The 27,805-nt window shown below is 41.5% G+C and overlaps 1 protein-coding gene across 2 annotated transcripts in view; it reads left to right on the top strand.

The window, feature by feature from the left end:
* The first annotated feature begins 494 nt into the window (after positions 1–494).
* The window catches only part of robo4 (roundabout, axon guidance receptor, homolog 4 (Drosophila)), a 143,565-nt gene continuing 116,254 nt past the window's right edge, over positions 495–27,805 (top strand). The window contains exon 1 of one of the 2 annotated variants that reach the window (XM_072593110.1): positions 495–863. In XM_072593110.1, the coding sequence (XP_072449211.1) occupies positions 707–863 (157 nt within the window). In that variant the 5' untranslated portion in view covers positions 495–706. Of the gene's footprint in view, positions 864–19,650; positions 19,945–27,805 lie in introns of those variants that run through there. The other variant, XM_072593111.1, reaches the window with a different exon arrangement.

Consider the following 27,805-nt stretch of genomic DNA (forward strand, 5'->3'; position numbering starts at 1 on the left):
TGATGGAATATCTGTTACTGTTTTAGATTTCATTTTGTTTGTGTTCACAAAGAGAAAATGTTTCACTTTTGCTTCCCAGCTTCCTAAACCCAACAAACATCCATACAAAAGGCAGCACAGACAGGCGGTAAAATCTATCACAGGACAGTCAATACTGTTTGAAAACAGAATTTCTAAAGGGCTGACATCCTTTATGTGGCCATCTTTCAAGGACGGCAACTTCCTACCTCCCTGATACTGGAGAGAGAGGGAAAACAAATCCTTAACATGAAGCATATTTATTTCTGCAGTATATCACAGGCTAAACAAAAAGATGCCTGAGGATTCCCCTGAGTTGACAAAGTTGCTTTTCTGACAGTGTTGTTTTAAATTATGTTGGAAAATCTCTCCACCACTGCCCCCCCCCCCCCCCTTCTCATTTTCCCCCTCTCTCTGGATGTCACAGATGCTGCAGTCAGCTCTGCTCCCCTGTTCAGCTCTCAGCTCAGCATGGTGCCATCAAGCCTTTCTCCCTCATTGTTCCACAACTTAGAAAAAGAAGAGGAAAAGCACAAAAGCAGTTGCAAACATGCATGATAACAAATTCCAATAATTTACCAAGGAGCCTGAAGCAGGCAGGCAGCTACACAGACCTAAGTCTGTTGCTGCTGATGCTGGCGTTGTTAGTAGCCACGGGAGAAACCTCACTCCCAAACCCAGACCCTATATGATGCTTTTATTTGCTTATCTTTGGCTCTGCCTTGTCCTTTTTACCGGTACGGGGAGTTCTAAAGTCTGCCAATGTCACTGTACCTGTCCACTAGACAAGTCTATGAGAGGGTCAAGACATCTGCACCCCTTCAAGCCCAGCTACAGATTTCGAAGTAAGTACCGAATCTTCAAATATCCCCCTCCGCTTTTAAACTTTTGTTTTCTCTTCTGTAACCATCAAGATTGGCATAACAAGCGGCAAACACCAAACATCTCTCTCTCTCCCTCTCTGTTTCTCTTTCTGTTCTCAAATAAACACTTTTAACTTCGATACAATGGGAGACTGATTACAAATTTTAATGACCTTTTTCATATGCAATTCCGCCTTTTCTCTCCTGGCTTGAGTTAACAGCGCCTGTCTTCTCTCCCCGTTAAAAGAAATGTGTAAAACTAGTTAAGTGTCCCTTGTCCAGTCATTGGGACATTCCGGAAAAGAGATAGCAAAGTCCTATCTATTTACTATTGAGAAATTCCATCCTCCCGTCTGTAAGCGGGGGGGGGGGGGGGGGTAACAAAACAGGATTCCAATTCAGTCTCATTTGAAATGTCTTTATAAATTGAAAATTTAATGTATTGTAACAAAACAAGAATTGAGAACAAATGTGAATGATGTTAAAGAAGTAGATAATCGAAAATCCCAACGTAAAATTAACAACGACTTTCATCAGGTAAAAGTATTTATGGATGTCCACAAAAAGAGGCATTCCTCCAAAATAGTTTGTTCTTCCTAATGTTGCTGGGAATGTAGAAGACATCGACAAACTACTATTCTGACACATTTTAACGCAGAGAGCTGAACTACATCCGTTGGAAACTCGTCTGATTTGTCTTTTCGATAACACTGCAAATTTCTAAATTCCAAACCATACCATTTGCCTGATCTAAATCGAAGTGACTCCCCGCTTGTTATCTTTTCCGCTTTTTAACAACTAGGCGCTTATTTTGTTAAAAATTGGATGTCTGAAGACAAGGGGTGAAATAAGATTTATTCAAGATTAGGAATAAATAAAAATAGTTCTTTCCAAAATCGTGATAGTTAACACAAGGCAGACTGATCAGAAATAAAATGTTCGGTGTGTTTCTGTCTGAGGACGGCTTTATTAATGCTAAGCTTTAACTTCCTAAATACCCCATTTATAGATCTCGGGAATATGCTCTATAACTTATTTATATCTGCAAAAGGTGCAAGGTATATGAATTACAGACTAAAGTTTCGGGAATATGCAATGACCCTGTATATTGAAAATAAATGTGTTCAATCAACAGATGCAAACGTGTGCACACTTGTATGAACGGGAATGTACTTCACTTCTATGCAAATTGCGTTAAGAATTGTAGGAAGTTTGAAAGTTGAAAGGATAATAGTCCAAATCAAGGTCTAGATTCCATGTGTAAAGCAGAGAGGCAGGTTCCAACTCTGAATGAATGCTTCTACAAAAAAGACCTGCTCTGTGAAGTGTTTGCTTCCTGCAGGCAAACACAGTGGTAGACTATCCCACCAGCAAATCAACTGTTCAGCTCTTGAAAATTAACACTTCGCCCTCAGCCCAACAAATTACTACAAAAAAGAGTAACAATGACCCATACACAGACAGCTTCCTTCCAAAAACTGTCCACTGATATATTTTGCGGCCTTATATTCCTTCACTATCCAACTACGCCTCACCAAAGAATGTGAGCCAAAAAGAGACAATAAAGTTGTGGCTTGTTGATCTATTTAGCCCCTCAGATAATCTGCAAGGCAGACTTGGTTGACTGTTTATGGTTTTAAAAATAATACACTAAATATTGAAATGACCACTAGCTGGGAATGTAAGTGTCATGGCTACAAGGTAATAAATAGTTAAATAGCAAAATTATCATGGTTAATGGATGGAACAAACTGCTCCTAAGGTCAATTATCTGTATCTAGTGTCTGAGCTGGATTTAAAATTGTTTTTTAAAGTTAATTTTGTTTGTTAATTCTTGAAATTATTTCATCATTGAGCAATGCAAACTCTATTGGATTGTGTTTGATTATTTTAAATTCCCATTGGGTAATGTTCATTTCATGGTTATTCCCAATGGAGTGCCCTTGTTACATGTCATAGCAGCACGAGATTATATTAAATCCCCATTCGATTTTGCTTGGTCCAGGTATAATGTGGGCTGGATTCTCATCATTTTATGCACGATTGTTCCACAGTCAAGCACTTTTACTTTTAAACTAGTATCGCTTTGGGTGGAAAATCTGCCATCCTTGCCTGACCTGCATTTACATGATTCCAGTCCCACACTGCTGTGGTTGACTCTAATTGTCATATGCAGTCGTGCCGTAAGCAAATCAGTTTTATTAAATAATATTGGGCAATAAATTCCATTCCTGCAAGCACGTCTCAAGAATCTCTTTTAAATTTCATTTCTCTGCTAGAAAAAACAAGGTTAACAATTGCATTAAAATAGCACATAAAGGAATCACGAGTGAGCTACCAGAGGGAGAGCCGAGAGCAACTGAATTTATGTTGTCTGCAATGAATCTTGTGTGACTCTTTTATAGCATTGTCTCAGTGAAATACTCAATACTTTATTGGTGGATGTGGGGGATTTCAATGCTTTAGTGGTACATCTTAGGCTTATTACGGTATGACTGACTACCTAAAAACAACATTAAATAATAGATGCTGCAGTTCATGAATCAATCTATTCAGTTTAATATCAGGAAAATAAATCTGTTCCTAAAATGATATACAGCCTAAACTTTCTAATTCAATGCTGCTTCATTCACACTGTCACAATAGTTCAGAATTATTTTGTATGCATAAAATGGTTTTGAATTTTCAAAGCTGAACTGCTTTGGAAACTTGAGCACTTGTTAAAAAATTGTGATGTTAAAAGGTGTTGGAAAGTGCTGCACCTAATACAGAATTAGAAGATAGTAGTTTACAATCACCTGATAAATATATGTACTTAGAATTCGAGAAGACTTCTATTTGCATTGGCCCCTGCCATATTACGGATTTTAATTCTTACAATTCTGCAATCACTTATATTTGTACACTGCACCTCGCACTGCAGAGAGACATTTCACAATAGTGGCCATCAAATAGCGAGGCAGAAAAGAACTGGAAGGAGGAATGCATAAGGGATATTAGGACCAGTCGCTATATGTTTGAACAAAGAGGTCAGTTTTGAACTAAAGAGTGCCTTAAAGGAGGGGCAGTAAGTAGAGAACTGGAAGGGTTCAAGGAGGGAATGCCAGAACTGGGACCTTCACAGTTAAAGGCACAGCTGCCAATGGATGAATGAAATTAAGAATCCATGGGATGACGGAGCTGGAGGTGTGCAGAATTCTCTGGGGGGTTAGAGAACTTGAGGAGGTGACAGGGTTAGGCAGAGGTAAGGCAAGGCAAAGAATGCATCGAATGCGAGGATCAAAATTTGAACTTTGGAGAAAAATCTGAAGAAAATGATGACATACATCTGTTTTGGTTGCAGCTGTATGATTGTGTTAGTATTCAGATAGAATCATAAAATCAGAGAATCCTTACAGTATGGAAGCAGGCCATTCAGCCCATTGGGTTCACACCAACCCTCCAAAGAGCATCCCAACTAGATCCACCCTATCCCTGTAACCCTGCGTTTTCCCATGGCTAATCCAACTAGTTTGCATGTCCCTGGGCACTTTGGAGCAATTAAGCGTGGTCAATCCACCTAATCTGCATATCATTGGACTGTGGGAGGAAACTGGTGTACCCAGAGAAAACCCACACAGACACAGGGGAGAATGTGCAAACTCCACACAGACAATTGCCTGAGAGTGGAATCGAACCTGGGTCCCTGGTGCTGAGAGGCAGCAGTGCTCAGCAAGAAGGTTTGTGTCTTTAATTTTCAGTTTCTCAATGTAAGGAGCCAAACACCTGAATATTTTAATCCCTTCTTATTGGTAGCATCACATTTTATGGCATTTCACATCACTGCTTTAAGACAGAATCATGGAACCTTGAATTTATAATCGAATCATCCCTACAGTATGGAAACAGGCCATTTGGCCCAACAAGCCCACACCGACCCTCCAAAGAGTAACTCACCAGACCCATTCCACTACATTTACCCCTGACTAATGCACCTAACCCTCACATCCCTGAATACAATGGGCAGTTTAGCATAGCCAATTCACCTAACCTTCACACCTGAGTCTACAAGCTGGTTTTGATAACCAGATTTAATAATATCAAATCAGTAAAGAAACATGTGAACATAAGCCCTTTCAAATCCAATTTAAAGCTTCAGAGAATCATTATGAAACATTTGGCCCCAATTTAAAATAAGCTTCTTCTCTCCACAGATATAATTTAACCCCAGCTTCAAATGAGTACCCAATTCAGTCAGTCCTCTTGTTTTTGATGAGATTATCTATACTATGTACCAATGAGCCAGAAATAGTTTTACGCAGTGATTCTGTACTCTGGGTTAAGTTGCAAGAAATATACATAATCAAAGATTCCAACAGCCTGGAGAGAGAGGCAACCTCCTTCCAATTTGTGACGTCAGACTCACAATGGAAGTAGTTTGGGCTGCCTCTGCAATCCAGTGTTCCCATCAGACAATGTATGTTGTGGGTCACATTGCACAAGCCATCAATTACATTCAATTAAGTGAGAAATCGCAACGTTGTAGATTAATCTCTGCTGTACCAAATTCATGCTAACTTCTAAGTCCATCACTAAGGTCACATGGAATATAGGGAGAGTTAGTCATTTGGACACAGAACTGGCTCAAAGGTAGAAGACAAAGGGTTGCTTTTCAGACTGGAGGCCTATGACCAGTGGAATGCCACAAGGATCGATGCTGGGTCCACTGCTTTTTGTCTTTTATACAAATGATTTGGATGTGAGCATAGGAGACACAGTTAGTAAGATTGCAGAAGACACCTAATTGGAGGTGTAGTGGATAGCAAAGAAAATTATCTCAGAGTACCATGGGATCTTGATCAGATGGGTCAATGGGCTGAGAAGTGGCAGATGGAGTTTAATTTAGATAAATGTGAGGTGCTGCATTTTTGGAAAGGCAAATCATGGCAGGACTTATACACTTAATGGTTCTGGGGGGTTTTGCTGAACAAAGAGACCTTTGAGTGCTGTTTTATAGTTCTTTGAAAGTCGTGTCGCAGGTGGATAGGATAAAGAAAAAGGCATTTGGCATGCTTTCCTGTATTGGTCAGAGCATTGAGTAAAAGAGTTGGGAAGTCAAATTGCTGCTATACAGGATTGGCCACTTCTGGAAGATTGCGTACAATCTGGTCTCACTCCTATAGGAAGGATATTGTGAAACTTGAATTGGTTCAGAAAAGAGTTACAAAGATGCTGCTAGGGTTGGAGGATTTGAGATATAGCGAGAGGCTGAATAGGGTGGGGCTATTTTTCCTGGAGCTTCGGAGGCTGAGGGGTGACCTTACAGAGGTTTATAAAATCATGAGGGGCACGGATAGGGTAAATAGACAAGGTCTTTTCCCAGGGATGGGAGAGTCCAGAACTAAAGGGCATAGGTTTAGGGTGAGAGGGGAAAGATATAAAAGGGACTTAATGGGCAAGCTTTTCACACAAAGACTGGTGCTTGTATGGAATGAGCTGCCAGAGGAAGTGAAGGAGGCAGGTTCAACTACAACATTTAAAGGGTATTTGGATGGGTAGATGATTAGGAATGGTGTAGAGGGATATAGACCAAATGCTGGCAAATTGGACTAGATTAATTTAGGATATCTGGTCGACATAGACAGGTTGGACCGAAGGGTCTGTTTCTGTGCTGTACATCTCTATGATGCTATGAATCTATAAGTCATAATAATCATTGGACTGAATGTCCTCATTCTGAATCAGAACACTTCTGTGATTCTCTAATTTGTCAAATACTTCAGGGCTGCTGTGCATCTCAATTGATATATCAAATGACAGAGAATATGCACCATATGCATTTATTGATTGGGTCTGAATCTACAAACATTCACTTAATGGTGCAAAGAATCAATGTTGATCATGGGTGAAAAGGGCGAAAATAGCAGTCAAGTGTAGTATTCAAAATCTCTCAGGGATTGTGAAGTAGTGCCAGAGCCTAGAAACAAATCTCCCCGCCCCCCCCCCCCCCAACTCAACTTGAGGAGGAAACTATTGAAAGCAAAATAAGATAAAAAATATCTATATTTTACTATAACTCTTTGATATTTCCATAAAAGACAAATAACAACTTACACAATTAAACTTGGGCAGTAATTCCTTTCAGTCTAAACAATTATTATTCATTAATCAGTCCCTCATTTCCCTTAATTGGCTAATTAACCACTCAAGGGCTACAGACTTTAAAATTAATTGAATTCATTATTTTCTTTATAAAAAATGTCTAATTCTGCTTGACAAACAAGCTTGAAGGATATTGTTTGTCGCAGTGTGCAGTGTGACACTGTTCTACAGAAAATGAGTTTTCAGAATAAAGGGGCACTGTGATCGATGGAGGCCTACATTCAGATGCTAGTTATAGCTCAATAATAGCAATCTCACCTACTGTGAATTCAAGTCCCACTCCACGCACTTGAGCACAGATTTGAAATTGACCCCCCACTGTAGTACTGAGGGAGATTGTGCTGGATGTGCAGACCTTTGGATAAGGTATTAAACCAAGGACCCAACTACACTCTCAGTTCAACAAAATTAGATCATTGGACATAATCTCGAAGGACAGAAGAGGAGTTGTCCCCAGTGTCCTGAAAGATATATTTTTACTCTTGTTAATTGTCCATCTACAACACATGAACATTCTCAAAAAGGTGTAAAGCAAAATAGAGAATCGGAGTCTTTCTACACCTCCCTGGATAGGGAATGGAGGGACTCGGGATAGGGAATGGAGGGACTCGGGATAGGGTGGGGAATATGGTGTTTCAGATCAGCTGTCTGTTGCATAAGCCACATTGAAACTTGAAACTTGACCATTTGTATAGTTAGATGATGCCAGTGGCCACTTAGAAGTTAATGACTTTCAGTCCCTTTTCAGACACAGTTCAATCTATGAATGTCTAGAATATTAAATCAGATGATGGAATACAATGATTGATATTCCATCTTCTTCATAATGACAGGAGGAAGGACTCTTCAAAAGTACTCTATTGGCTGTAAAGCACTTGGGATATTTAGATATTGAAAGGCACTATATAAATGCAAGGTTTTTTGTCTAACTGAAGCAGTTATTGTTACTTGGTCTTCAGAAGCATTTTTTTACAGTGTAGAAAATTGGCATCAGATAAAAAGCATAACTGCCACTTTGGAGTTTGATGTTTGAAGTTCCAAGATGCTCAGCAAAACAGACTCAAAGCATTTGAACTGTTTGGAACAGGCAAGAAAAGAGAGGGTTTTAGCAGCTCATATTTCAGTACCTTTTGTGAGGATTCTTAAAAATGAGCAAACCATTAAACAGACAAATATCTTACTGTCCAAAGCCCAGAATTTAAATCTAGTCATTGTAACGGTGACTATAAAACTATCTTCAATTATTGAAAAAAGCCGTTTGATTTATTAATGTTCTTCAGAGAAGGAATTCTGCCAACCTCAGCCATGTCTTGCCCTACTGTGATGTAGCTGACTGTTATTTCTCCTGAAATGGCTAAATATGCCAGCCAGTTCAAGGGCAATTAGAGATGGGAAGCAAAAGCTAGCCTTGCTAGTGATGTCCACATCCCATGGAAGAATAAATAAAGAACAAACTACAGTCCAAAACCAAATGGTTCTTTAGCCATTCTACATCGAGTGTGACTTTTCACAACCATTTGACCTCAGAGGTATCCTAACGCAGCCTGATCCAAGTTCACATTCATACTTTTCAAGATGTGATAAATTATTGGAATAGAAATATGAGAAACGCTGATGGTTTTCAATGCGTTCCAACATGAGCTGAGTAAGGATGGAATCTTGGATGGAGTCATAGAATCATACTGCTTGGAAACAGGCCCTTCAGCCCAACTCGTCCAAACTGACCAGGTTTCCGAAACAAAACTGCATGATCTTCATGATCTTTATGAATTTTTGCACCTACTGCAACATTGCATGCAGTTACTGAGCCATCAGAAGCAGGTCAAAATCAATCATGTTCAAGCATTCTTTTGGGAAAAAGCTAGTCGTAAAGTGCCACTAATTGTTTCAATGCCATCAGGTTATTAAAAATAAGTCATCAATGCTTACTTGGTTTTAATGTACAGATGCATTTCCACTAAGGTCACATGAATGGTCATGGTCACATTACGTTGTAAACTATAAGTATCCTACCCATCTATTGATTGATGTTCTATTGGTCATTGTTTGAAGGCCTGGCTGTTTCTTCCTCAATACATGGACTCTCCCAGAATAGATTTTCCTGTTCCTGGCCCCAGAGCTCTCTGATCATCTGGGAAAATTCTGCAAAGGAAATCTGGAGGGATGTCCACTCGGTTTATGATATCCCTGCTTGATTTTTCTAAATGTGCTGCACTGTGACAATTCCAGTCGAAGAACAATAATATCTGTCCCTGAAGTTCCTTTCCTCTCTCTCATTTCTCCTTTCCTCTTGCAGATTCAGAATGACTTGACTATCATCTTGCCTTCTCTCCTACTCACTGTAACCTTGGTAATGTCCTTCACTGGGAACCCTGAAACTTCATCCCAGTTTGTGAATGAACAAAGAGAGAATGTATTTTAGCCATTAAAGCTGTTTGGGCATACTTCAATATCGGACTTGAGAGACCCATGAGAATCCCGTGTCATTTCTGATATAAACCAGCAGATGTTTTAATTATATCAACACCACATTTCTTTAGGAATTTGTCACTGTAGCAGGCTCAGAGAGAACAGAGTAACTTTGCACTAATGATTCCTAAACTTTTCCATCACTAGGGCTTTCCTTGCCTGAGGCCTTGGTCTGCTGTTAGAGATTTATTGCTGCCATTAGTTACCAACTCCAGTATTCTTTGTTACGCAGTTACTGAGATGCTGGAAACTGAACTGCATGGACAGTGATTAATTTTGTCTTATTATCAGGGATGGTTGAATTACAAACTCTGATTGGATATAATCCTGGAATTGTCATCACACGACCTCCTACCTCCAAAGGCTTGTCCATCACCTGCACTAACCACCCCACCACATTGCTCCCACTGGTTACACATTTGATGGTGCCTTTCACCACTTTAAAAGTGCATATTGATTACCAGACTGGATGATGTCATGACTGCTGATCAAACAGCCATTTACTCCACATCCAATATTTTTAAAAAATTCTTAAAAACTGCAATTCATGAGATGAATTAATTCCACGTGTTATTCCATTTCTCCAACTCATGTTACTACATTTCAAGAACCAAAATCCAAAGAAAATCTTAAAACGAGTAGAGTTTCTTGAAGCCCTCACTCATAAAGCTCCTTTGCACTGGTCTTTTGGGAATTAGACTTCAATTCGTGAAGATTCCACTGCAATCCTGGAGAACTGAGAAATCTACCTCTGAGGGCAGAATTGGAGGAGCAAGTGCCCTCTGCTGGCAGCTCCCATCTCCCTAGCTCAGTCAGGATATGATGGAGGGCTAGGAACTACCACACTGACAAGGCAAAGCATGTCTGAGCATCCAAATGGACAGAATTAGACCTGAGAAGCTTGGGAAAAAAAAACAATGCTAAGGTCCCCTGTCCCTCCCTCCCCTCAGATCCCAACCTCCCCTAGCAATCAAAGGCACACAGGTGCTAGATTTCCGAACATGTGGGCAGATGATGAATGGAGATAGGCCTAAGATGACAAGGGCACTTAGAATCCCTACTGTGTGGAAGCAGACCATTCGGCCCATTGAGTCCAAACCGACCCTCTGAAAAACATTCCAACCACACCCATCCACAAACCCATAACAGTGCATTACCAATGGCTAATCCACATAACCTGAACACTATGGACAATTTAGCATGGCCAATCCATCTAACCTGCATATCTTTGGACTGTGGGAAGACTCCATGGCACCTGAAGGAAACCCATGCAGACATGGTGCAAACTCCACACAGCCACCCAAGTGGAATCAAACCCATCTCCCCAACACTTTGAGGCAGCAGTGCTAACCACTGAGCCATTGTGCCACCCCACTTGCCACCCCTATGGAAATTAAGTAGATTCCCACTACTTCTGTAAATTCTGGCAAGATCAGAAATGGAGTTATGCTGTCACCATTACGTTGAACTCCAGACTGCATATTCAATAAACCTGAGATCATTCTGCTGCCCATGTCTTCAATCACAGCAACTGCCAGTCACCTGTCACTTTGAGCTCACTGATACATATCCCAGCTCTCAATCAAACAGCATCTTGACTTTGAAGTTCTCATCCATGTTTTAAAACCTCTTCCTGGCCTTAAGAGATTCTTCCTTTCTCTGTAACCTTCTTTAGCTACTTAATTCTTTTGCATTCACCTAATTTGAGCTTTTGGTGAATACCCAAGTAGAGTTGCTCTGAGATTGGTATGATCCACAGCTACCTGATGAGGGAGCAGCATTCCAAAAGCTGGTACTTCTAAATAAACCTGTTGGACTATAACCTGGTGCTGTGTGACATTCTCATGAAACAAGACAAGAGTCATGACTTCTCTTGCCTTTGTGTCAGAAATGATGCAGTAGTGCTTGAACTTATACCTGTAATAATAACTTATTTTAAAGGATTTCAATGGAAACTTGCTGAGGTGAAGTTTCTCAGGCAACGAGATGCATGAATTCTCCAGGTTATTCCTCTTCATTAACTCATTCTAAAACAGGCGAGGAAGTAATTTGATTCTATGCCTGTTTGAGCAATGAAGAGTCAACAAATGTTTGGGAACTGCTTGACTCTGCAAGACCAGTGGATTATTGTTCCAATATACAGACAAATCCTGGTTACATTTCAAGTATTAGCTAATGGATGTGCACTGGAAATGAAGCTACAGTAATAACAAACTCCTCAATTAGCTGGTTCTCTACCATCAAAATTTGATGGTAGAGTAAGAAAATTGCCAAACTGTGATTGGATCACTTCATAGGTACTAACTGATAGTTTCAAGCCATATGAAATTCCCGTATGTCACTTTCTCAGTGTATCATTTGGACTCTTCCTCAATGTAGTGGCCATGTGGAATTGTGATGCGCAGGTGTCAGTGTTGGACTGGGGTGGACAAAGTCAGAAGTTACATGACATCAGGTCATGGTCCAATAGGTTTATTTGAAATCACAAACTTTCAGAGCACTGCTCCTTTGTCAGGTGAAGTGTGTGACTTCTGACTATGTGGAATTGTTTTGTTATTTGTGGATTAATTTTGAGCTAAGAGTCTTGAAGTAGTTCCATATCTCTCTATTCTGCTATGTTTCTCTAATTTCCCACTTCTCTGTCTTTAATTCTCACTGAATCTATGTCTCTCTTTGTATCTCTCTTTTCCTCAATATATTTTTGTTAGCACAGGAACAAATGCGTCACTTTATTTGTAAGGCTTCATAACAAAGCACATCAATCCAAACTTTCTCATCCCATTTCCAATCACTAAGTTGTCATTTGAATGCCAGATTTTCACTACTTCATCTAAAATAAATGTTGGAAAGAAAATTGTACATAATACCCTTTTTGAACTTCATTTAGAAAAGCTGCAGGTATTCAAACATTTCTTGACTTACAATACTCATAGGCATAGAGTCAAATTGTTTCCTGACTCATAGTGATTTAAGTTCAAGGAAAGGAATGGGTTAGCATGATTTAGTGGAAAACAATCAAGTTTGACCATTGTATTGAAGTTCTTTGAAGGAACAACATGTGCTGTGGATAAAGAAGAGCCTATAGATGTACTGTATTTAGGTTTCCAGGAATCATTTGATAAGATGCAGCATAAAAGATTTTTGCAAGGTTTGTGAAGGTTTGTAGCTCAGATTGAGGTTTAGGGTGTAGGTTTGCTTGATGAGCTGTAGGTTTGATATCCAGACATTTCATTACCTGGCTAGGTAACATCATCAGTGGCAACCTCCAAGTGAAGTGAAGCTGTTGTCTCCTGCTTTCTATTTATATAAGTTGATATAAATAGAAAGCAGGAGACAACAGCTTCGCTTCACTTGGAGCTCGCCACTGATGATGTTACCTAGCCAGGTAATGAAACGTCTGGATATCAAACCTACAGCTCAGCGAGCAAACCTACACCCTAAAGCATAAAAGATTATTGTATAATGTAGGATCTCATGATGTAGGAAGATTGTATTAGATGGAATAGAAGATTGGCTGGTCAGAAAGGAACAAAGAACATACATTAGGCTGAGATAGACATATTTTTAATCAGAAAGGCCATCAGAAGCTATGGGGGAAAGGCAGGAATGTGGAGTTCAGGATTACCACATCAGTGATGATCTCATTGAATGGCAGAGCAGACTCAATGGGCTGAATGGCTTACTTCTGCTCCTATGTTTTATGGTCTCAGCAGGCAACATGCAAATTTTGGTATTTTTATGATTAACAGGCTGTGACAAATGGAGTTTCAGCACCACACTCTTCAACTCTAGTTGGCTAACCAACCTGCCATGTTGATAAATATCAATCCATTCTGTACGACTTGTGTTTATTTGTTTGAGAAATATTCAGATCATCTGACATCTCTCTATAGAACCCATTCAACATAATTGTAGCTTCAAACAAGCTACTTGCTAATTTTCTAAAAAATCATCTTAAAAAGTCCTCAAACCATAACTTTATAGTTCCCCAAAGCTATTTTCATCTTTCCAAACAAAAGCTTCTGCGCATTCAAGCAGCACCATATAGCAAATTACAATCAAAATAAATCAATACCTCATGATTTATAGTCATTGAATCATATGACCAGACACTTTGTATTAAAACATTAAGTTTTCCTAAATTTCTCATTTATTCGGAGAACACAATCTTAAATTAAATTAGTCAAGGTAGTCCAATCAATAATGCCTTAGTTGCTCAGCCTTAAAATATTGGTTGCTTGTTATGAATTGATTAACTCTCTGTAACAAACATTATCACCTTAGTTTAATAAATTGAATGTCTGTGGTATGATACATAAAGTAACAGCATCCCTGATTTTGATCATTCAATCAGATGCTCAGTCTGCTGATTTAAATTCTCAAATCCAAAATCAAATAAATCTCAATATCAGAAAAACAACCCTTTGTTTTTAATCTATGAATGAGAAAAAGCATCTCATAATTCACATAAGTCAGTATCTGTCCATCAAAGAAGCACAAATCAACATCCTAACCTTACTGTTAATAGCCACAAAGAAAATATAAAGGGTTAAACACTTTTAACATTATAGAACACCAAAGTAACTCAGAAGAAATAAAACAGCAGCAAATTAAAGCAGATGTCTTGAAACGGTTAAAGGTGGATAAATCCCCAGGACCTGATCAGGTGTATCCAAGAACTCTGTGGGAAGCTAGAGAAGTGATTGCTGGGCCTCTTGCTGAGATATTTGTATCATCGATAGTCACAGGTGAGGTGCCGGAAGACTGGAGGTTGGCAAACGTGGTGCCACTGTTTAAGAAGGGCGGTAAAGACAAGCCAGGGAACTATAGACTAGTGAGCCTGACCTCGGTGGTGGGCAAGTTGTTGGAGGGAATCCTGAGGGACAGGATGTACATGTATTTGGAAAGGCAAGGACTGATTCGGGATAGTCAACATGACTTTGTGCGTGGGAAATCATGTCTCACAAACTTGATTGAGTTTTTTGAAGAAGTAACAAAGAAGATTGATGAGGCAGAGCAGTAGATGTGATCTATATGGACTTCAGTAAGGCATTCGACAAGGTTCCCCATGGGAGACTGATTAGCAAGGTTAGATCTCATGGAATACAGGGAGAATTAGCCATTTGGATACAGAACTGGCTCAAAGGTAGAAGACAGAGGGTGGTGGTGGAGGGTTGTTTTTCAGACTGGAGGCCTGTGACCAGTGGAGTGCCACAAGAATCGGTGCTGGGTCCTCTACTTTTTGTCATTTACGTAAATGATTTGGATGCGAGCATAAGAGGTACAGTTAGTAAGTTTGCAGATGACACCAAAATTGGAGGTGTAGTGGACAGCGAAGAGGGTTACCTCAGATTACAACAGGATCTGGACCAGATGGGCCAATGGGCTGAGAAGTGGCAGATGGAGTTTAATTCAGATAAATGAGAGGTGCTGCATTTTGGGAAAGCAAATCTTAGCAGGACTTATACACTTAATGGTAAGATCGTAGGGAGTGTTGCTGAACAAAGAGACCTTGGAGTGCAGGTTCATAGCTCCTTGAAAGCGGAGTCGTAGGTAGCTAGGATAGTGAAGAAGACGCTTGGTATGCTTTCCCTTATTGGTCAGAGTATTGAGTACAGGAGATGGGAAGTCATATTGTGGCTGTACAGGACATTGGTTAGGCCACTGTTGGAATATTGTGTGCAATTCTGGCCTCCTTCCTATCAGAAAGATGTTGTGAAACTTGAAAGGGTTCAGAAAAGATTTACAAGGATGTTGCCAGGGTTGGAGGATTTGAGCTACAGGGAGAGGCTGAACAGGCTGGGGCTGTTTTCGCTGGAGCGTTGGAGGCTGAGGGGTGACCTTATAGAGGTTTACAAAATTATGAGGGGCATGGATAGGATAAATAGACAAAGTCTTTTCCCTGGTGTCGGGGAGTCCAGAACTAGAGGGCATAGGTTTAGGGTGAGAGGGGAAAGATATAAAAGAGACCCAAGGCACAACTTTTTCATGCAGAGGGTGGTACGTGTCTGGAATAAGCTGCCAGAGGAAGTGGTGGAGGCTGGTACAATTGCAACATTTAAGAGGCATTTGAATGGGTACATGAATAGGAAGGGTTTGGAGGGATATGGGCCGGGTCCTGGCAGGTGGGACTAGACTGGGTTGGGACATCTAGTCGGCATGGAAGGGTTGGACCGAAGGGTCTGTTTCCATGCTGTACATCTCTATGACTCTATGAGATCAAGTCCAACTTTTCTCATAGCTATTTCAAAACTATCCGAATTATGATCACTTGCTCCAAAGCACCCCCCCACTGATACCTCAGTCACTTCAAACAAACTGCTTTACCGCCTTTGCTACAGAAGGGTTAATTGTCTTCTTTTACTCCCAGTTTAGTGAAATGCCCCTTTTTACAGAAACTTTATATGCTCCTACACAAGATGCTGCTGTTTATTGGTGATTAATCTCATGTTCTTGTTTCTGAATTACCTCCTCCTATGCTTTTATATCTAATGGCTTCTGTTATTCTCTCCTTTTAAAATCCTCACTAGGTAAATATGATTAGGATATTTTGCACCTTGACCTGCTTATCTATCAACCTTGACTGGGCTCTCCAATGCTTTTCAAAATAATCAGTAGATTTTGAGCTGTTCAGTTTTGATCCTTGAACTGATTTGGTTTCATTCTGAAAAAGTTCTCTTTTAGCATTGAATCAGTTCTCTTGTCATTGTGGGTGAAAGTGAGTACTGCAGATGCTGAAATTAGAGTCAGGAGTGTGGTGCTGGAAAACACAGCAGGTCAGGCAGCATCTGAAGAGCAGGAAAATCGACATTTTGGGCAAAAGTCCTTCATCAGGAATGAGGCTGGGAACCTCGGGGGTCTCTCCCTTGTCCTTGTGCCCTGAGCTATGACTGTATCACCATTGTTAAATAAATAGATACAATGATGCCAATACAATAAGCAAAATACTTTGCCAGACATAGCTGCAGACAGCTTAGATGATGAAAGGATAAGAGTGATGAACTTTATTACTTGGGACTGACATTATAGTAATAATTCCAAAAGGTCAATCCAGGCTAATGGATGGAGGGGACAAACTGCTCAGAGAACACAAAATAATTCTGAGACTAGAAATGTCTACTTTGTTGATTTGGCAAAGCTGACTCAGGTACAACACGGTGGATCAGTGGTTAACACTGCTGACTCACAGCGCCAGGGACCCGGGTTTGATTTCAACCTCAGACAACTGTCTGTGTGGAGTTTGCACATTCTCCCCATGTCTGCATGGGTTTCCTCCGGGTGCACCGATTTCCTCCCACAATCCAAAGGTGTGCAGGTTAAGTGGATTCCCCATGCTATATTATCCATGGTGTCTTGGGATGTTTGGACTGTGGGAGAAAATTCACACAGACATAGGGTAGAATATGCAAACTGCACACAAGCAGTTACCTAAGCCTGGAATCGAACCCAGATCCCTGTGGCTGAGAGGGAATAGTGCCAATGTGCTACCCCAACGTCTTGAGATTGTTGGAGCAGCACTCATCCAGACAAGTGTATTCCAAAACACTCCTGTCTTGTGCCTTGCAGATGGTGGAGAGCCTTTGGGGAGTCAGGAGGTGGGTTACTTGCTGCAGGATTCCTATCCTTCTACTTGCTGTTCTAACCACAGTACGGCTAATCCAGTTCAGTTTCTTAGCAATGGTATTCCTCAGGATGTTGAAGATAAATGGATTCAGTGATGGTAATGTAATTGAATGTCAAGGGGTGATGATTGGATTTTTTTTGGAAATGGTCTTATAAAGCATGAATATCTCCTTCTCTTTGTCAGCCCAAACTTGAATACTGACCAGGTCTTGCTGTCAAATTTCAAACAATCATAACAGCTTACACTGCAAGAGAAAATGCATATATTTATTTTATTCGTACATGAGATTGTTGGCTTGACCAGCATTATCTAGCCCTAATTGCCTCTTTACCTGAATGACTGGTGAGAACCAATTTAGAGGGCATTTAAGAGTCAACCACACTGCTGTGGGCTAGACTAGGTAAGGATGGCAGATTTCCTTCCATAAAGTAAGTCTGATGGATTTTTACAAGGTTGCCATTGGTCCAGCTTTCCATAATTACAGGTTTTATTTAATTCGAACTTAGCCATCTGTTATGGTGGGATTTGAACCTATCACACCAGAACAATGGCTGGGGATCTGGATACCAGCCCAATGACATCACCATTGTGTCATGGCTTCCCCATTGGCTATTACCTGGGGCTGAATGGCCGAGCCTTTGGCATGACAAAAGCAATAGGGGACCACAGGCTTCCACAGCTCCTGACTAATTCAGAAATGGCACAAGACTTGAACATATTCCTTTTGTTTGCAGAGAATAGGTTTCTGAAATTAATGTATGTTGCTTATAGCAAGTGAAAAGAACCAGATTGGAAGTTTAAATAATTGTCAGTGCAGCAGTGAGTGCACTCAGGGTTGTCCAATATGTCCAATCAGTTGGTCCACTGGAGTTAATTTACCAACAAATCAGCATTATTTTCTCTTATAAATTGTGATCATGTAAGAAGTAAAACTTCAGCAGCATGTTTCTATATTGCAAGATTCAGTGTTTAAATCGGTTTTCATTGGTAAGACAAACATTTTACAAATACTGAGTGATTGCACAATAGCGGTGCAATTTGGATGGACCATAAAAATGACAGATGACTCCTGACATTGATGTGAGGGAGGGGACTGACCTCTCTCTACTGCTCTCACCACTTATATTTGCCATTCCATGGCACACTCCATTGATTGGCTGGGCTTGTGGTCCAAATGTGAAGCTCAGAGTGTAAAGGAGTATGAACACAGGGGATGGGAGCTTCACATGGCATGCAGTACAACAACAACTTGCCCTTGTATGGCAACCTCGATGAAGAGAAAAAGTCCCAGGGGACTTCACAAATTGCCGGAGTCACGTTTTCATGCTTTTACAATGCATTGATATAGCCTAGTATTCCCCATTGCAGTGAGTGTAACTGAACTAATTATCTTTGATGACATCTGACAAATCTGAAAGTGCCTTTAGTTCACTATCAATGGCAAAACTACCTGTTCAGGTTAGAAATGGCAAGTAGTAGATGCTGATGGTATTCCTGAACAGCACTATTAGGATTGACTCTCTTGAGGAGTTGTTTTCACTACATGTAACGATGGAAAGAACCTACAATTACTGAGCACCTTATCATATTCTCTACTGGCCCAGTGTGCTTAATGAACAATATGTTTCATTGAGGTACAGTGGCTGTTTCTTTTTCATCCTTCATGGGATGTGGATATTGTTGGCTGGAACAGCATTTATTGCCAATTCCTAATTGCCCTCGAGAAGGTGATGCTTTATTGAAGTGCTGCTGAGTAGGCAATTTTTTTTACTGAAGATAGAGACTTCCCTTTACCCCTTTATTTGAACTTGGTCCTTCCGCCATCCGTACTTAATACTGACCCTCACTGTTAGACTGGGCTATTTGCTTAGCACTGCCTCATTGTTGAAACATCATCCATGAGATGGGGTGGAACAGTGGCTTGCACTGCTGCCTCATAGTGCCAGGGTTCGATGCCTGCTATGGGTGACTGTCTGTATGGAGTTTGCACATTCTCCCCCCTGTGTCTGCGTGGGTTTCCTCCCATAGTCCAAAGATGGTCAGGTGAATTGACCATGCTAAATTGAATGTAGTGTTAAATATTAGTCAGGGTTAAATATAGAGTAGGGGAATGGGTCTGGGTTGGGGGCTTTTGCCTGAAACGTCAATTTTCCTGCTGCTCGGATGCTGCCTGAACTGCTGTACTTTTCCAGCACCACTCTAATCTAGAATCTGGTTTCCAGCATCTGCAGTCATTGTTTTTACCTAATGGGTCTGGGTGGGTTACTCTTTGGAAGGGAGGCGTGGACTTGTAGGGCCGAAGGGCCTGTTTCTATACTGCAGGTAATCTAATCTAAAAAATGAAGCTGACTGCTACCAAAGACTTGTTATGAAAGCAGGCGAGTGAAATGAGAGGGGATTGGGGAAACGATGGTAAGTATTTAAGAGAGTCAGCGAAGGTGAGGGTCTGTGGATGCAGAGCTCGGCACCAAAGCGGGGGTGGGGGGTGCGTGGGTCGATGTGGGGGGAGGCGAATACAATGAGACAGAGCTCAGGTTCTTCGGCACTTCAAACAAACCAGAGCCAAAGCAGGAAACGGGATTTAAACCGAGTCGAGGCTGAGGAGAGGATACGGGCTGGGGGCAGTGCTGAGGTTTCCTGACAGGATTGTGGCACTCGGCCAGCGGGAGTCGGTGCAAGTTTCCTGTGAGTTTGTCCTTCTCTGGCTTTGGAGCGAGACTTCTGCTGAAGGTCGGACGAACGGCGGAACCTGCGTTTCTCGGATGGAACTCGGGGCGACGCGACACCTTAAGGTCCTGTTGTTCTGGAGACTTTTAATTTCCTTGGAAGGTGAGAGTCATGTTTGGAAACTTTGTTCTAACTTTTGTCCTCTGAAGTGACATATCTGCGTTTCGAAGTTCAGATAAACTGCTGGCAACTGCAGGATAAACGTTTTAACAAAAAAAAACTTTTTTTGTTGAAGTATTTAAGAAGTATTTAGCACACAGGGCTATGGGTCAAGTGCTGGAGAATGTGATTAGAATAGTTAGGAAGGAATTCTTAAGGAGTTAGGAGTTCTGAGGAAGATTCTGGATTAGTGGTGCTGGAAGAGCACAGCAGTTCAGGCAGCATCCGAGGAGCAGTAAAATCGATGTTTCGGGCAAAAGCCCTTCATCATCCTGCCCGAAACATCGATTTTACTGCTCCTCGGATGCTGCCTGAACTGCTGCGCTCTTCCAGCACCACTAATCCAAAATCTGGTTTCCAGCATCTGCAGTCATTGTTTTTACCATTCTGAGGAAGAGTCACTCGATCTGAAACGTTAACTCTGATTTCTCTCCACAGATGCTGCTAGACCTGCTGAGTTTTTCCAGCAATTTATGTTTTTGTTGCTGATTTACAGCATTCGCAGTTCTTTCGGTTTTTTAAAAATTTAGAATATTCAGATGGTTGCTTTTGACCAGCATGGATTCGATGGGCCGAAGGAACTTTGTGCTGACGATCTCCACGATTCTACGTATTCAGATTACATAAGAGAACATATTTTTAATCTACTTATGCAAGTGTTATACGGCCTTTCCCTGCGATTTGTACCAAACGAAACTCTTTTAATGTAATAATGTTAATAATTTACAAAATGCATCTCATTCGAGCTGGGATCCAAGTAAATTCATTGTTATACTTTAGAAATCCAACTTACATAAGTTTCGATTTCATTGATAATTTTCATTATCTAAAAATATTCCCATTCATTTTTTAAAAAAAATCCAACATCTTCAGCATATTTGCTGTCACTATACGAATTTAAGCAACAGTGCAACTTCATTTGTGCAGAGATGAATCTTCCCTTTTAACGTTATCAGTCTGCTGTAGGTCGGTGGCTCTCTCTCTCTTCCCTCTCCCTCCTCCTCTCTTCCCTCTCCATCCTTCTCTCCCCCCACCTCCCCGCCACCCCACCCATTCTGCAGTCTGCTTTTTTAAAGGGATAGTTCACTGGCTGAGATAAAAGTTGTACAGACACACACACACACATATACAGAAATCTAGTTCATGTCAACAAATCTCCAATTTCGTAAATATGGCTTTGAAGCTGCTGAGAAAGAGTCCTTTGTGTGTGTTTTTGGTTCAAAGCTGTAAATCATTGTGGTGAGGGTGGGATAGTTTAAGAGGTATGCATTGTGAGGCTTTGATTTGTAACTACAATAGCGTCTAGCCAAAGAACTTTATAAAAGGGCATGGCCAGTGTAACAGGTCCGTTTGAATTGGCTTCTGTTTCAAAATAATCATCCCGACACAACAAATTCCACACACACAAATACAGACGCGAACAGGAGTCCAAACAAACCTATAATTAAGTCAATTTACATTTTAAAAAGAACATGCTATTCTGTTTGATTTCCTTTGCACTTTTGGAAACAAGTTACACGTTTAGTCAGAATTTAATTGCTATGCTTTCTTTAATCATCCCCTCCATACTATTTGTTGGCAGCCTTATGAGTTCGTGACTTCCTCTGATCTGTGTAACGGGAAGGAGTCCCATTATTACAGTGTTCTGTGGCTGGCCTGTTGCAGTGGCGCAGTATTTAAATGCATAGGAAGGATTTGACCTCTCAGTCCTCAGTGTGTGCTGATCTCTCACTTGCTTTGGCAGTAGGTCACAAGAAGTTGTCTCAGCACAATTTGGAAAGAGGAGACTGGCCAGGCGCCCCCACCCTGCTGGAGCCAAAAGAGAAAATGCTGGAAAATCTCAGCAGGTCTGGCAGCATCTGTAAGGTGAGAAAAGAACTGACGTTTCGAGTCTCACTGAAAGCTTTGACGAAAGGTCAGTTAGACTCGAAACATCAGCTCTTTTCTCTCCTTACAGATGCTGCCAGACCTGCTGAGATTTTTCAGCATTTTCTCTTTTGGTTTCAGATTCCAGCATCCGCAGTAATTTGCTTTTACTTTAGTCCTGTTGGAGAATGATCAGAGATGTCGGGCCCATTGCTCTTTTCATGAGTCATGATGACTTTATGTAGCACTCATTGAAATGCACTCCATAAGACAAACATTGACACCGAGCTGAAAAAAGCAACATTAATATTAGGAATGAACCAGTAGTTTATAAGGATTGTATTACAGGAAGAGAAACAGAAGGAAATCCCAGCCCATATGACTGAGGCAGTTGAAAATATAGCTGGCAATTGGAACAATGAAAATTGAGGTGTGCAAGAGGCCAGAATTAGAAGAATGTAGAAGTCTGAAGAAAGCAGAGTAATGGCACATTGATGGGCTGAATGGCCTCCTTCTATGTTGTATTTGACTCCAAATAGACACTTATCTGATTGGTATTGAAGTGCATATCCTTGTTAACAATTGTTACTGCACTTCAAAAGTGCGTGAGTTTAAGTATTTTGTTGACATGTTGTCAAATGGAATTAAATTCAATTGTAGCTTTCAGAAGGGAACTCGATAACTGAAAAGAGAGACATCCGTGTGTTGCTGGAAAGACCAGAATGGCCCCTTGTTGCACTGTATCATGCCATGAGTTGTATAGCTCCCCATTGAAGTCTCAGATTATCTCAGTGATACATGCAATGAATTTAGTTTCTGAAGCCCAATGTAAGCAAATGAAACAACCAAGTTGTACCAGAAACATGATATGAGTACAACCAGATAATTTTTTTAGATCTGCTCAAGACACTGGAAGAACTCCCTACTCCTCTTTGAAATGTGCTATTTGATTTACAACCATCAACCAGAAATCTGGCATTAGTTTAATAATCTAACAGTGCATCAGTGAAATCTTGGTAACCATGTCTAGTTCATTGCATATCCGACTTTTATCCCAAAACGCAGGAGAACTTTTGTTTGCATAGTTTTCAATCGTGATCGGTAGTTATAGCTAAGAATGCCAACGATTGAATCTTTTAGAATTTGGGGACACAGTTTAAATATCAGGGGTTTCCTGTTGAAGCTGGAGATAAAGCGAACCTTTTTCTCTCAGGAGGTCATGGATCAGTTGAACTCTGTTCCCCAGACAGCAGTGAACACACAGTCATAGAATATTTTTAACGTAAAATTGGATATATTCTTGATTAACAAGGGAGCCATATGTTACAGGAGGTCTGCAGGAATAAGAGGCTGAAGTCACAATGTGATCAACCATGGTGTTATTGAGTGGCAGCACAGGCCTGATCTTAGCCTGGTTGATTGGTCCAACCATGGGCTGTGCTCAGGTTTTGTGTCAGGTACAGCCTGGGACTTATTTTCATGTTCATCCATTGAGCTCACTTTTAGTTGGGTTCACTCAGATAACGCTACGCACTTTCATGGGACATGCTGCGAGGATTCGTGGTGCAAAATCAAAGATGATAGGTTCAAGTTAGAGGACCCTCATTCCATTTCATTCAATGAAATTGCTTGCAAAATCTAACATGCGTACTTCTTCATGGTGACAATGCAAATGTTAAGTCTTCATTCAAGGCCAGAGAATGATTCATTGTAGAGCCAAGCCTATTTGTGCGAAGTTGGTCGGAAACATGGCCAATGGAAAGCACAATTCCATATACACTACCATCTTAGTTGCAGTAGGGAGAGTTTCAAATGCTGAGGAGTCATGTAGACATGAAGTGTTAGCTTACTTACTCTCATGGATGTTGCTTAAGCTGCTGGGATCTCCAGTACCTTTTGATTTCAGTAGAGCGCATTGATAGTAAGTCCTGGGTCTCTCCTTGACTGCAAGAGGACTTGTCTGAGCAGTTTAACAAAAGAAGGGATGTGATGGACACCAAATTTAGGGTAAGGAGAGGGAAGAGTCTGCTTTCAGGAGGTTATTAATCATCCAGTCTGTGCAGAGAAACCTGAATTACTATGGAAAGAGTGTTTCTTCAAAAGGAAATGGCCTTGATTCATATTAGAGATTGTTTTGTTTTGTTGTAGCATCATTAGTTACCCAATTGCTAACAGTGTCCCAGGAGAAAAACATGATAATAGGCTGGTTTTGGAATAACTGTTCATACTGGATACTTAGAGGTAAAGATAATGATTGCAGATGCTGGAAACCAGATTCTGGATTAGTGGTGCTGGAAGAGCTCAGCAGTTCAGGCAGCAACCAAGTGGCTTCGAAATCGACGTTTTGGGCAAAAGCCCTTCATCAGGAAAAAAGGCAGTGAGTCTAAAGCGTGGAGAGATAAGCTAGAGGAGGGTGGGGGTGGGGAGAAAGTAGCATAGAGTATAATGGGTGAGTGGGGGAGGGGATGAAGGTGATAGGTCAGGGAGGAGAGGGTGGAGTGGATAGGTGGAAAAGGAGATAGGCAGGTAGGACAAGTCATGGGGACAGTGCTGAGCTGGAAGTTTAGAACTAGGGTGAGGTGGGGGAAGGGGAAATGAGGAAACTGTTGAAGTCCACATTGATGCCCTGGGGTTGAAGTGTTCCGAGGCGGAAGATGAGGCGTTCTTCCTCCAGGCGTCTGGTGGTGAGAGAGCGGCGGTGAAGGAGGCCCAGGACCTCCATGTTCTCGGCAGAGTGGGATGGGGAGTTGAAATGTTGGGCCACGGGGCGGTGTGGTTGATTGGTGCGGGTGTCCCGGAGATGTTCCCTAAAGCGCTCTGCTAGGAGGCGCCCAGTCTCCCCAATGTAGAGGAGACCACATCGGGAGCAATGGATACAATAAATGATATTAGTGGATGTGCAAGTAAAACTTTGATGGATGTGGAAGGCTCCTTTAGGGCCTTGGATAGAGGTGAGGGAGGAGGTATGGGCGCAGGTTTTACAGTTCCTGCGGTGGCAGGGGAAAGTGCCAGGATTGGAGGGTGGGTTGTAGGGGGGCGTGTACTTGACCAGGTAGTCACAGAGGGAATGGTCTTTTCGGAAGGTGGTAAGGGGTGGGGAGGGAAATATATCCCTGGTGGTGAGGTCTGTTTGGAGGTGGCGGAAATGTCGGCGGATGATTTGGTTTATGTGAAGGTTGGTAGGGTGGAAGGTGAGCACCAGGGCGTTCTGTCCTTGTTACGGTTGGAGGGGTGGGGTCTGAGGGCGGAGGTGTGGGATGTAGACGAGATGCGTTGGAGGGCATCTTTAACCACGTGGGAAGGGAAATTGTGGTCTCTAAAGAAGGAGGCCATTTGATGTGTTCTGTGGTGGAACTGGTCCTCCTGGGAGCACATCTGGCTGAGGCGGAGGGATTGGGAATACGGGATGGCATTTTTGCAAGAGGTAGGGTGGGAAGAGGTGTAATCCAGGTAGCTGTGGGAGTCGGTGGGTTTGTAAGAAATGTCAGTGTCAAGTCGGTCGTCATTAATGGAGATGGAGAGGTCCAGGAAGGGGAGGGAGGTGTCAGAGATGGTCCAGGTAAATTTAAGGTCAGGGTGGATACTTATTCTTGCTAACGATGTGGCATGGTAAATGGTACTCAAATGTAGGGAACTTGACTAACTTTACACCATATCCTTGGCACTGGAGCCAAACTTGGCTTCTATTGCAACTCGGACTGAGGACTCTGGGGTCTTTAACCTGATTGCTGGGTCTACATTGTCCAGCATGTTAACAGCAAGGTTACTGAATGATTATGATCCTGGTCCTGATAATGTAGATCAAGCAAACTATTTAACTTACAATGTAATTGCAGAGCAGTGAGCATTAAATGTAGAGGTAGAAATCTTAGATGCGAGATTAGGAATGAATGTTTTTCTCATGGAGCTATGGAATGGCTGTCAGCAAGAATTAATATATAATTGACATAACAAGCAGCAAAGAGCTGGCTAATTATCTGTTTGTTAAATGTTCTGACGTATAAAGATAGACCTTGATGCTAAAATATTCTGGTAGATGATAATGAAGGGATGGTGTGATGCAGCTGTTTAGAGGGGAGGGATACAGGGATACATACAGTTGTATGTGTCCTGGTGACTTGCTTCATGGCTTAAGGTGAAACTGCAGAGACTTAGCCTGGAGGTTTTATCTATAGACAATTGTCCACACTGAGAAAATCTTTGTCCTTTGTAGACCGTTGGTTAGGTCTAAGTAACCTGAATGCAGCATGATGCTAATTGCAATTAACAGATGACAATATCCTTAGGTTAATCCATTTAGTATATCCAAGGAGGTTAAGCCTTATTTTAGGAAGTCATTAAGAAGGCTTCTATATGATCGAACAATATGGAGTCTGACTGTTTGATGTTTTCCAGATATGCTATGTGAGTCTCTTAAAATCTATCTTACAACTGCTTTTCCTGTCTGTGATCCAATATTAACCACAAGTTCCAGAATTACTAACTGCGATTGCACCTTTGTCCGTTTGAGAGTACTTGCTACTTTAATGTTGTCTTGTGAAATCTGTTCTGTTTTGGAATGCAGTGCTCATGCACACACCTGGGAAACAATCTGTCTGTGGCAATGGTAAACAGTTATTACTGTACAAGCTATGCGGAAGAACCAATCTATACAAGCTATGGGAAGAGCCAGTTCAGACTAAAAAGCAACCACTGACAGTGTTTAGCTGATTGATATGCTGCCAGGTGTGTGGGACTGGGATGTGCTGGCAAGGAAGTTGAAGAGTGTGGTGCTGGAAAAGCACAGCTGGTCAGGCAGCATCCGAGGAGCTGGAGAATCGACGTTTCAAGCGTAAGCCCTTTGTCAAGAATTCTTGCCTTGTGATGGCAAGAAAGGCCTCCTTTTCATTCTCAAGGTTGTGCTGTTTGAGCTGAGGTCAGCCTAGATGGAAAGGTGCTTACCATGATTGCTATTGAGTAACTGCAGCAGTGACTTCCCAAACCATTCAGATAGCCCCCAAGATAGTCAATGTCAGGAACTGACATTTGGCGGAGTGCTATAGGTTGTGAAAAAAGAGATTTGCATTCATATAGCACCTTTCAGAATGCACCTTACAGCTAAGGAAGTTTTTTTTTAATGTACCAAAGACACTGTCGTAATGTGGGAAATACAGTAGCCAGTGTGTGCAAAGCAAACTCCTGCATTAGCAAAACGATAATGGCCAGAGAATGGCCTTGGCTGTGAAGTATGTATTGGCTTGGACTTGAGGGAGAACTCCCCATATCTTCTACAACATGGTGCCACCACTGGATGTTTTTTGCCCACCTAAGAGGTAAATGCTGCTATAGATTATAGATTGAAGGCAACTTTGATAGTTTAGGCAGTCCCTCAGTGTGACACTGAAATGTTTTCCTGGAAGAGGACTTAGAATCATGGAATCCTGACAATGTGGAAGCAGACCACTTGGCCCATTTATTCCATACCCAATCCCAGTGACCCTGCATTTCCCATGGCCAATCCACCTAACCTGCACATCTTTACACTGTGGTAGGAAACCAGAGCACCAAGAGGAAACCCACGCAGACTCAGGGAGAACGTGCAAACTCCACACAGACAGTTGCCCGAAGCTGGAATCAAGTCCAGGTCCCTAGTGCTAACCGTTGAGCCACCATGCTACCCCTCACTCACTTCCTGACCTTCTGACTCCATAGAACATGCAGAAAATAGTATGGCTAATTTAGGGAGTGAAGTGCAAAATAGAATGCTGTCATTAAATTAAAAGATTCTTTTCATGTTTCTTCCAAAAGTGCTTTAATTCTGTACTTTTCTGCACCTCTGTTGAACATGGTGCTTGTATTTACAGCTGTCAATTTGTTCTGGTACAATTTTGGGAAATTCATCTATCAGCTGTGGGTCAAAAGTTAGATGTATCATTTTTCCAGGCACAGCCCTCAGTAA

The sequence above is a fragment of the Chiloscyllium punctatum genome, chromosome 23 (genome assembly GCF_047496795.1).
Source record: "Chiloscyllium punctatum isolate Juve2018m chromosome 23, sChiPun1.3, whole genome shotgun sequence".
Taxonomy (NCBI): domain Eukaryota; kingdom Metazoa; phylum Chordata; class Chondrichthyes; order Orectolobiformes; family Hemiscylliidae; genus Chiloscyllium; species Chiloscyllium punctatum.